Below are 10,933 nucleotides of genomic sequence, written 5' to 3'. Positions count from 1 at the left end.
ATTCAAAATAAACAAAATTGATTTTATCTTAATTTTAAAGTTCAGTTAAATCAAATTTATATTAAAATATTGATAAGAAAAAAGAAAATTTATAATATTAATAAAAAATAAATATAATTTATATTTATCTTTTAAAAAGTATTTTAAAATTCTTTTACTGCACATGGTGCAGGAAAACACATAGTTTCTATGAAACCGTTTGTTTTTGTAAGGTGCTTTTTCTTTTGACATGTTTTGTAAGATTGTTTAAGTATCGAGTTCTATGTAATGATACTTAAGAATAATGTAAGTTCTTCATCTTTAATGAATTTACTATTTTCCATATATTCGCATATCAACTGCCTAGTGGTATTGATTAATTTGGACGACCGTTTTTTGTTGCGTTAAATCGGATAAGTAAGTTTTACTGATTAAACGTTTATTTCGCGTATCTTATCGCGATATGAAGAACATATCCCCATGGCTGATCATAAAAGCATTGGGTGAATATTTGCTCACACATTTCATTTATATAATATCAATAGTTTAAATTTAATTAGTAACTTATAAATAAAAATCAAACAAGGCTGCTATGTGTAATTGAGCATCTTAAGAGTATATCTTTAACTTATAAATAACTCAAAACATATAATTTGTAAAATAAAATCAGGTAAAAAACTTAACAAACAAACATATTTAAGTACTTTTCAAATTACTTCTATTCCTTGAAACACAACATGCATTAGATTTGCAGAGATGGAGAATAAGTGAACAAAATCATGAAAAAGGTATGTGTAATATTTTGAACAAAAAAGGTATGTGTAATTCCGATTCCAAGAAAACATAGTTTCTAAAGCCCATTGGTAATTTGAGTCTTCATAATCCTTTTTATTTATCGTGTGCACAAATATGCATTGTATGTATCAATTTCTCCAAGGAAATCAAGCATCCGAAAAACTTAAAAGCCAGCAAAGACAATTGAGATGCCATAAAGAGAAAGAGATCACGTTTGTAATAACATAATGAATCAGTGCTTAAAATTGAGAAGTATAGAGGTATCCATCACACATTTGTCATAGGCGAAACAAATTTATAAAAAATTGATTCTATAGTGATTCAAATCAATTTAACATGTTTAAATTAGTTAAAATTAATCTAAAGTAACATCAAAACGAATTATGATCAGTTTAAATATATCTTCGTTGCCATCAATCTGTCTATAATCAAGTGCCAATTTTTTTAAATTTTACTTTTACTGTAAATTCATAAGTTTATATGTTCTTACATCTATTTTAAAGTATTTCATCCAACTTAAACTAATATTTTATTCAATATCTATCATAAATATGAGATATAATAACTAATAAGTAGATATTAAATTATTAATACGTAAATTTGTCTAAATGCTATTTCTCTACAAGATGATTAGTTATTTGTTAACGATTCCTTAAACATTGGCAGTATGCCAGTATATATTATTGAGTTGGTACTCTCATCAACTAAATCATCCATAACAGTCAATCATGATCAAAACCAAGTTGAAAACTCGAATTTAGTATCCTAATGAGCTTATGGTGAATCTATCAACATTTTTTTTTTGGTAACTGGCTTTGATCTATCAACAATTAGGTCACCCTACTTGATTGGTAATTCGTTTCTAAACATAAACATACATATATTGTAGATGACAAACCAAAATCGTAGAGAAGATACGACCAATAATTTATTTGATATGACCAAAAAATTATTTCTGTCAACAAAACACATATTTTAGGTATGGCCAATCATTTAGATCTCGTAAAATCATGCATATCTAATTTAAAGACTACAAATCCCAATGGAGCGCAACTAAAAGTTACAACCCAATCCGAACTATTTAACGCACCGCCATGCTAGGAATTGGATCAAATTTGATCATATACTATTTTATATTCTATTAAAGAGTATTGGTTGATGATATGCTTTAACAAATGAACTTTGTAATGCTTTTTTGTATATAAATTACACATGCACACTTCTTGGTTTTGAATTATAATAAGGCAACATAGTGCATATCATTATGCAACCAGATAGTGATTGGAAACTAATAAACTTTCATTAAGACGAATAAAATAAATACATGTAATTAACTCTCTTACCAATAAACTTTCATATATACGTCTCTCTATATATACAATATAATGATAAGTGTTTTATATTTTGGACGTTTTAAAGACGTACTCACTTTCATGTCGTTTATGCTATTTTAGATGCTTTCTTTACGAACGGTTATATCTATTGCTCAAAAACAAATTTGTAAAAGAGGACGGTTTGACCTAAAGTCTTCTAGTTACGAAACAGGAAAAATAAAAAGCTCTATACATTGGTGTTTTCACGAGGATATAAGAGAGGTACTGGTTTGTTTCGGTTTGTTTCGCTCATTCCCAATATTTGGAGCTTAGCCATCTCGAGTTCTCTAAAATACTACCATAAAATATTGTAAGTATTGTAATAACGAAGCATTCAAACGCAGTCAGTTATCAACTTTAAGAAGATGCTGAGGAACGCGCCATTTGAAAGGTGCGAGCCCATACCATTAGAAGTGACTTGTCTACTTAAACAGTTGATGAAGTGAGAGTGATCCAAAACAGCTGCACAGCGATTGTGAAACGTAACGAATGAGCACTCCAGAAGGTTTTGATTCGGCGCACCGAGGCCTATTAATTCGTTGTACAAGATCGTTCGGAAAGGGGAATTTTATTATGGTTCGCCAAGATAAGGTGGGAAAAAATCATTAATCGATGTAATAATTCAAATAAATAGTAAGTTGAAAATGATGTCAATAAGAAAGCTACTCAAAGAAAAACAGAGAAAAACATACACGATAAATGTGTGTATGTGCATGATCTATTAAATGATTCTGTGCCAACTACCCACATTAATAATGTGATCGAGAATTTTATTACCCTTGAATAGTGGAGTAACATTTATGTAGTTCGTTAATGCTTATTGAACATTATCGGTTGTAAAGTAAAAAAGAAACAGAAGATTCTAGCATGCCCTATCAAATGATTGATCAAAGAACGGTAGAAACCATATTTTTACCGTCTCATTCACTATATAAACCTTGGCGACGACAAGAGTTCTTTCATCAACCAAACAAAAAAAGAGAGGCAAAGCTTTAAAACAAGAAAGAAATGGCAACGTCGGGAACATACGTGACGGAGGTTCCTTTAAAAGGGACGGCGGAGAAACATTACAAGAGGTGGAAGAATGAGAACCATCTCTTCCCTGATACCATCGGCCACCACATTCAGAATGTCACTGTTCACGAAGGCGAATGGGACTCTCACGGGGGTATCAAGATTTGGAACTACACATTGGGTATTTATTTACTTATACCTTCTAATTTTCTCAAAATGCATTTAACATTTTATATATAGAACACACCTAAGATTAATTATACACCAGCTTATAAGTGTGTCATTGCATATGAATATGAGCCAAATTTAATTAACGAACCCATGCATATAAAGATGGAAAGCAGGAGGTATACAAGGAGAAGAGAGAGATAGACGATGAGAATAAAACAATGACGGCTAGAGGACTTGAAGGTCACGTGATGGAGCATTTCAAGGTTTGTGACATCGTCGTCCAATTTATTCCCAAGACTGAAGATAGTTGCGTCGGCAAAATCACTATGATCTGGGAGAAGCGCAACGATGAAGTCCCCGAACCAAGCAGCTACATGAAACTCGTCAAGAGCATGGTTGCTGACATGGAGGAGCACGTCCACAAAGCTTAATCACCATCACCATCACAATCCCCATCACCATCACCATCACCATCAAGTCATCACTATCTCAATTTACTTATTAAGGTGTTTTCAATATAATTATTAAAGAATAAGTATGGTCTTGTACGCGGAGTTCCATTTCTATGAAATCGTTTGGTTCTTGTAAGATGGTCTAAGTATCGAGTTCTGTAATGATCCTTCAGTTAATTTTAAATTTCCCATGCAGTATACACATATCTAATGATGTGTTCCAAAAAAAAAACACATATCTAGTGATAGTGGTATTGGTTAATTTGGACTACCATTTCTTTTTGTTAAATTATATCGGACGAGTAAATTTAACGTACTGAATAAAATCTTATAGCGAGATGATATTCGGAGGAGAAAGCACACTGATTTTATAGTAACCATTCCATAGTTTTTTTTTATAATTAAGTCGCAATCACGTATGCGTGTATATATTAAACGTGCAATGATTGTAAAAACTATGAGTTGACGACCATAAAGGGCAGTGGCAGAACCACCAATCTAAACTAGTAGATCATCCATTTTGTTCCAATTCCACATAGGTTTTGTGCTTAGTTAGTTTTCACTTCAATTTGGGTAGCATTAAGCTAGTAACATCCTTGGATTAGTCTTATGAGTTTCTACAAGCCTTTAAAACCTTTTGGGGTTTGTACAAGTATTTTGCTTTATCAAGCAATCTTGGTCTCAAGTTGCATTATGTAATGTTCTTGTACCTTCTTTGCTCAGTAGATGCTAATGATATTTACAATTTATAAAAAGAAAACTAGGGCACAAGAAAAGAAAGCTAAGCCACAACAAAAGAAGTACCTTAGAGAACCATTCCCACCGAACTGTTCCGTCCTGAGAGCAGACGCTGCTTGGAGAGCTCCAACGCAATTAGCGGGTTTTGGTTGGACCATCAAAAGACATAATGTTGTTGTTGCTAGTTTTTCTACAGGGAGTTCGGTGGTTTCAGCGCTTACAGCAGAAGCCATGGTCATGCGCCAAGCAATCCAAGAGGCTCGAGTCTTGGGGCACAAGCGACTGGTGTGTGAGGCGGATTCGCTACAACTAGTCAAAGCCCTCAGTGGTGGTGAAGTTCCATTAGAAATCTATGGCATCGTGGCCGATATCTTCGATTATTCTGAGTCTTTTGATGTAATTGCCTTTGGTTGGATTTCTAGAAACTTGAATGCTGATGCAGATGCTCTAGCAAAGCAAGGTCTTGTAGAGTGTGAAGCCTTAATGGCCACCACCTAACTCTTTCTATGGTATTAATTAAGATGTGTTTCAAAAAAAAAAAAAAAAAAAAAACTAGGGTCTTTTAATATGAATGCCCTTTTCAAGAAAGAACCAAAAAAGAAAAAAATAAGAAAAAAAGGAAAACTGGGGGTTATACAAATGATCAACTCACTGATATACATTAGACCCCACTAATGTGTTTCATCATCATCATGGCTGATCAACAAAACATTTTTCATTCCGGCCCGGAAAAGAGAATAATGCATGGCCCATTAATGATCCATCTAAGTTAACTGGAGAGTCTAGCCTCAGAGAGTTTCTCTTTCACGCCGGCGTCGTTGTTTGGCCGCCGGTAAGCTTCCCACTCCCATCTTCTTCCTAATCCGACCAGTCTGTTGCGTTCGATTTAGTTTCTGTCTTTTTGTCCAAGGAACTAAAATTATCTAGAACCAACCGAGATCAGGCTCTGAGAGATTCGTCGTTGACGAACCTCATGAAGTGATCCGAAACGTCACTAACGTTCTAGGGTCTTAAATAAGTTAGTTTTAGTCTCCAGCTGGACTTTCTGCCGTAAGAATGTTTGTCATGTTTAGTTCTTTGTTTTGAAACACTTAAAAAGTCTTTTTTATCTTTCTTGCAGGCAAAACTTTTTTTTTCTTTTCTTCTTCTCTAAGATGGCGTTTTTTGTGCTGTCCCGTGTTTCACGACGGTTGTTGAAACCATCCGTCTCGGCAACAACAACTCGATCTTCCTTTTCTGTATTCCAACCTCAACAACATATATACTTGTCCACACCTGTTACACATTACATCAACCCTTTGTGTAAGCATACTCTATGGAATAACCGTGACCACCAAGCTAATATATTAGTTGGCGGAATGTGGTCGTCGTCTTTGGTTCTGGAGAGGGGTCGTAAGGAGACGAGGGATTTTGGTGGTGTTAAGGAAGAAGATTCTTGGATAGATTTGTATTTACCAGAAAGAGCTAGAGGTTATGCTAAGCTTGCTCGTTTGGATAAACCTATTGGTACTTGGTTGCTTGCTTGGCCTTGTATGTGGTATGTTTTTATCTTTCCCTTGTAGCTTAGAAATACAAACATTTCACTTTTTTTTTTTTGAGATTCAGCTTCATTCTTGTGTATTAGGTCAATTGCGTTGGCTGCTGATCCTGGGAGCCTTCCAAGTTTTAAAATGCTGGGTTTGTTTGGTTGCGGAGCAATACTTCTTAGAGGTGCTGGCTGTACTATTAATGATCTACTTGATCAGGACATTGATACAAAGGTCTGTTTTAATTGTTGTTAACAAGTGATGTCAAACTTATACATCTTTTTTGTTATGTTAAATGCATTAATTTTTCTATCCAGGTTGATCGTACAAGATTAAGACCTATAGCCAGTGGTCTTTTGACACCATTCCAAGGGCTTAAATTTCTAGTGTTACAGTTGCTTTTAGGCTTAGGGATTCTTCTCCAACTTAACAATTACAGGTTTAATTTTGTTTTGAAGATTATAAAGCCTTCCCTTTGGTTTTTGTGATTGAGTTACTTGAGCTCATCTCTTCTGCAGCCGTGTGTTAGGGGCTTCCTCTTTGTTCCTTGTTTTCTCCTACCCACTTATGAAGAGGTTTACATTTTGGGTAATTTAAAAGCTTCTCAAATTTTTAGTCAGTATATTATCTTCTTGATGTTTTACATTTTTATTTATTACAGATTCTTGGATTGTTATTGCATGCAGCCTCAAGCATTTTTAGGGTTGACCATAAACTGGGGAGCATTGTTAGGATGGGCTGCAGTTAAAGGAAGCGTAGAGCCAGCTGTTGTTCTCCCTCTTTATCTCTCAGGAATCTGCTGGACTCTTGTTTATGATACTATTTATGCACATCAGGTCTTCTTCAACTTTGTTCTTAACTTTTAACTTTCATAGAGATTATGAATAGTAACAAAGTAGCTATTCTTCAGGACAAAGATGATGATGTGAAGGTTGGTGTGAAATCGACGGCTCTTAGGTTCGGTGAGAATACAAAGCTTTGGCTCACTGGATTTGGCACAGCATCCATGGGGTTGCTTGTACTTTCTGGACTGAGTGCAGATCTTGGTACTCATTAAAAGCTTCTTTTGTGATAAACCAATTCTATCTTACAGTCTTTTATTTTACTTTTGGTTTATTGATCTAATGGTGAAGGGTGGCAATACTACGCATCACTGGTGGCTGCATTGGGACAGTTAGGATGGCAAATAGGGACAGCTGACTTATCATCTGGCGCTGACTGCAGTAGAAAGTATGTAACAGTTTCGATGAATGCTTAATATGTGATTTGCCTCGGGGAAAGAAAAAGCTAAAACACTTATCTGGTTTTGTGATGTTTTTTGCATAGATTTGTGTCGAACAAGTGGTTTGGTGCTATTATATTTAGCGGAGTTGTACTTGGAAGAACTTTTCAATAGAGATCTTTCTCTCTCTTGATGAAGCTGTTCTGAGAGTACACAGAGTAAAGCTGTTCCTTCAGGATCCGAAAAAGCTATTGTCATATATAAGCTGAAACTTTTGAATCTTCTCTTCTGTTAATAAGGACTGTTATTTTGGGATTTCACGTCTTTGTTCATATTGTTGACCAAGTAAAACCTTCTAGCCAACACAGAGGCTTTTTCTTTTGGCTTTTATAAATAGTTAACACACGTAACAGTATCAATTATTTGTAAACTACAGTGATTAAATCCCAGTAGTAATTTTTATTTTAATTTTAATTTCAATCTCAAAATGCAAAAGATTGAATTGGTCGTCTCATTTAAGGATAATACATAAATATAAATATCTCACACTTTTCTCATTCATTCATTGGTTTATAGTTTATTTGGAAAAACAATTACACTAGTCGTTTTATAATATCTTTTGTTTTTTCCAAAAATACGCGGTTTAATTGCTCCAGCTATACGCCAGTAAAAAAACGCCACGTAATCTCCATCCTCCCGTGTTCCATCTTCGGACATAAAATGACCTTCAGATCTTTTTATCTCTCAGTTGACTTTATTGACTCAGAGAGAAAGTTCGTTCGTTCTACAATGGGACACAGACACAGCAAGTCCAAATCCTCCGGTTCGCCACCACCGTCCTCCTCTTCCTCCTCCGGCAACGTCGTCCACCATGTCCAACCATCCGGAGAACGCCGCGGATCTTCCGGCTCCGGTTCCACACCCGTCGGATCTTCCTCAACCGGCGGCGGATCCCGCTCCGCCGCATCCCCTCAGCAGAACGGCCGGATCTTAGGACGACCGATGGAGAACGTCAGGGGAACGTACGAGTTCGGTCGCGAGCTAGGCCGTGGCCAGTTCGGAGTCACTTACCTCGTCACTCACAAAGAGACCAAAAAACTCTTCGCCTGCAAGTCCATCCCCACGCGCCGCCTCGTCCACCGCGACGACATCGAAGATGTCCGCCGTGAAGTCCAGATTATGCACCATCTCAGTGGTCACCGGTAAAGTCAAGATCCCAAAAATAGTAATGAGTCTAATAAGAATAGTGCTGTTCGTTTGGCTGACGCAGTTATCTACGGCTGCGGCTATATTCTTGTTTGTTTGGCAGATGCAGCTATTCTGTTGCCGCAGAACCGCAACAGAACGCTGCATCTAGCGTCAATCAATTTTGAACGCTAATAAAAATTAGCTTTTAGTGAACATGATGTAGATGCAGCCGCAACCGCAGCCGTAAAAAGCTGCCTTTGCCAAACGAACAACACTAATATATATATATATATGTTAAGATTAGTGTGTGTTTTGAGTTTGGTGTAGGAACATAGTGGACTTGAAGGGAGCTTACGAGGACAGACACTCGGTGAATCTGGTAATGGAGCTGTGCGAAGGAGGGGAGCTTTTCGATAGGATCATAGCGAAAGGGCATTACTCGGAGAGAGCAGCTGCGGATTTGTGTAGGCAGATGGTGATGGTTGTGCATAGCTGTCACTCTATGGGTGTGATGCACCGTGATTTGAAGCCTGAGAACTTTCTCTTTTTGAGCAAAGACGAGAGCTCTCCGTTGAAAGCTACGGACTTTGGTCTATCCGTCTTCTTTAAACCGGGAGATAAGTTTAAGGATCTTGTTGGAAGCGCGTACTATGTTGCTCCGGAGGTTTTGAAACGGAACTATGGACCAGAGGCTGATATCTGGAGTGCTGGTGTGATTCTTTATATCCTTATCAGCGGTGTCCCACCTTTTTGGGGAGGTACTACTAATGTCTTGATCACGGTTTAAAATACTGGACCATGAATGTGGTTAGTTACTATTCTTTGTTCTGTTGTGCAGAAAATGAGACAGGGATCTTTGATGCTATTCTAAAAGGAGAGCTTGATTTTTCAGCTGATCCGTGGCCGTCTGTGTCTAGTGGTGCCAAAGATCTTGTGAGGAAAATGTTGAAGTATGACCCTAAAGACCGGCTTACAGCTAGTGAAGTGCTAAGTAAGGAAACATTTGGTAAAACATGTTTTGATTATTAAACACTGTTACTTAGCACTTTTTTTTTTAAATTCGAAACGCAGACCATCCGTGGATTAAAGAAGACGGAGAGGCGTCAGACAAACCGCTTGACAATGCTGTGTTGTCCAGGATGAAACAGTTCAGAGCGATGAACAAACTAAAGAAGATGGCACTGAAGGTAATAAACAAAGAACACTAAGTGAAACCAATTGCCATTAGCCTTCTTTTTTTTTTTATTAAAGCCAATCTCTCTCTACTGTTTCAGGTCATAGCAGAGAACCTATCTGAAGAAGAAATCATTGGTCTGAAAGAGATGTTCAAAGCTCTAGACGTCGATAAAAACGGAATAGTCACCTTGGAGGAGTTGAGAACCGGTCTCCCAAAGCTTGGCAATAAGATCTCTGAGGCTGAAATCAAACAGTTGATGGAAGCAGTAAGTCTTTTGGTTGTTTTCTCTCCCCCTCGCATCAACCAAAAGGCTTTATTGTTATTATTTTTTTGGTATAGGCTGATATGGATGGAGATGGATCGATTGACTACTTGGAGTTTATATCAGCGACAATGCATATGAACAGAATCGAACGTGAGGATCACTTGTACACTGCTTTCCAGTACTTCGACAAGGATAACAGCGGGTAATCAAAAAACAAAACATTAGTCTATCTCTCTTTAGTAACAAGTTACAAAGTCTCTCACACTTTTGATTTTGTGTTATTTTTAGTTACATAACAATGGAAGAACTAGAGCAGGCCATGAAGAAATACAACATGGGTGATGACAAATCCATCAAAGAGATCATTGCTGAAGTTGACACCGATCGTGTACGTTGTTATATACACACATTACTATTTTTATGTTTGGTTTCTCATTTATATATTATAAGTCTTGTTAAAACACCATTTCTCTTGTGTAAAATGGAAAATCTCACAGGACGGGAAAATAAACTACGAAGAGTTCGTAGCGATGATGAAGAAGGGAAATCCAGAACTGGTGACTAACCGACGCAGAGTCAACATGTAAAACGAATGAACGTTGGAGACGGTGATAATAACCACAACAAGTCTCTTTCTCAATATGTTTCTCTCTGACGAGAGATCTTTTGATGTATCTTTTGTTTGCTTTGCTTCTTCCCTCTTTACTGTAACTTAGCTTTGTTGGTTTTGTTACAATAATGTTGTTTATTTCCCCCATTTTGCAAGATCTTCTTTTATCCCCACATTATTGGATTATAAAAAAAGCCATTTGCAGGTTTGTCTCATGGGAAATTATACTTGCAGTTTGATTTATCCTTAGAGCTGTTCACCAATGTTAAATATAAAAAAACAAATAAGTGTAAGAAGGACGGCGAGCATTTGGTTGCAAAATCAGTGATCATACCATAAGTAAAAACACAAATGATTGACTAAAAAATTAAGATATAAAAACAAGAAAGGAATTGTCAGAAGTGGGATTTGAACCCACGCCCT

At 36.6% G+C, this 10,933-nt stretch overlaps 3 protein-coding genes across 3 annotated transcripts; all 3 read left to right on the top strand.

Moving 5' to 3' along the window:
* The first annotated feature begins 3,118 nt into the window (after positions 1–3,118).
* Positions 3,119–3,990, top strand: LOC108831319 (MLP-like protein 328). Its single transcript, XM_018604876.2, has 2 exons — positions 3,119–3,342; positions 3,495–3,990. Exons 1-2 carry the CDS (start codon positions 3,156–3,158, stop codon positions 3,761–3,763), a joined length of 456 nt encoding a protein of 151 aa, XP_018460378.1. The 5' UTR covers positions 3,119–3,155; the 3' UTR covers positions 3,764–3,990.
* Positions 3,991–5,661: 1,671 nt separating this feature from the next.
* Positions 5,662–7,744, top strand: LOC108831321 (4-hydroxybenzoate polyprenyltransferase, mitochondrial-like). The gene is made up of 8 exons (XM_018604878.2): positions 5,662–6,059; positions 6,147–6,282; positions 6,366–6,487; positions 6,567–6,636; positions 6,735–6,884; positions 6,959–7,094; positions 7,182–7,278; positions 7,375–7,744. The coding sequence occupies exons 1-8, from the start codon at positions 5,677–5,679 to the stop codon at positions 7,442–7,444; spliced, it is 1,164 nt and encodes a 387-aa protein (XP_018460380.1). The 5' UTR covers positions 5,662–5,676; the 3' UTR covers positions 7,445–7,744.
* Positions 7,745–8,016: 272 nt separating this feature from the next.
* LOC108831316 (calcium-dependent protein kinase 3) lies at positions 8,017–10,718 on the top strand. The gene is made up of 8 exons (XM_057009514.1): positions 8,017–8,472; positions 8,786–9,216; positions 9,297–9,449; positions 9,530–9,645; positions 9,733–9,900; positions 9,975–10,102; positions 10,189–10,288; positions 10,398–10,718. The coding sequence occupies exons 1-8, from the start codon at positions 8,060–8,062 to the stop codon at positions 10,485–10,487; spliced, it is 1,599 nt and encodes a 532-aa protein (XP_056865494.1). The 5' UTR covers positions 8,017–8,059; the 3' UTR covers positions 10,488–10,718.
* The last annotated feature ends 215 nt before the right edge of the window (positions 10,719–10,933 follow it).

This window comes from Raphanus sativus, chromosome 4 (assembly GCF_000801105.2).
Source record: "Raphanus sativus cultivar WK10039 chromosome 4, ASM80110v3, whole genome shotgun sequence".
In the NCBI taxonomy this organism is placed as follows: domain Eukaryota; kingdom Viridiplantae; phylum Streptophyta; class Magnoliopsida; order Brassicales; family Brassicaceae; genus Raphanus; species Raphanus sativus.
This window is presented reverse-complemented; position numbering and strand designations above follow the sequence as displayed.

What these genes read in the sequence shown, in the direction of transcription:
- LOC108831319 (XM_018604876.2), top strand. Translation starts at nt 3,156, where the DNA reads ATGGCAACGTCGGGAACATACGTGACGGAGGTTCCTTTAAAAGGGACG. An exon ending in GATTTGGAACTACACATTGG is followed by an intron (nt 3,343 to 3,494) that starts GTATTTATTTAC and finishes ATGCATATAAAG; the next exon opens with ATGGAAAGCAGGAGGTATAC.
- LOC108831321 (XM_018604878.2), top strand. Translation starts at nt 5,677, where the DNA reads ATGGCGTTTTTTGTGCTGTCCCGTGTTTCACGACGGTTGTTGAAACCA. An exon ending in ATCAGGACATTGATACAAAG is followed by an intron (nt 6,283 to 6,365) that starts GTCTGTTTTAAT and finishes TTTTCTATCCAG; the next exon opens with GTTGATCGTACAAGATTAAG. An exon ending in ATACTATTTATGCACATCAG is followed by an intron (nt 6,885 to 6,958) that starts GTCTTCTTCAAC and finishes GCTATTCTTCAG; the next exon opens with GACAAAGATGATGATGTGAA.
- LOC108831316 (XM_057009514.1), top strand. Translation starts at nt 8,060, where the DNA reads ATGGGACACAGACACAGCAAGTCCAAATCCTCCGGTTCGCCACCACCG. An exon ending in CACCATCTCAGTGGTCACCG is followed by an intron (nt 8,473 to 8,785) that starts GTAAAGTCAAGA and finishes AGTTTGGTGTAG; the next exon opens with GAACATAGTGGACTTGAAGG. An exon ending in TACAGCTAGTGAAGTGCTAA is followed by an intron (nt 9,450 to 9,529) that starts GTAAGGAAACAT and finishes TTCGAAACGCAG; the next exon opens with ACCATCCGTGGATTAAAGAA.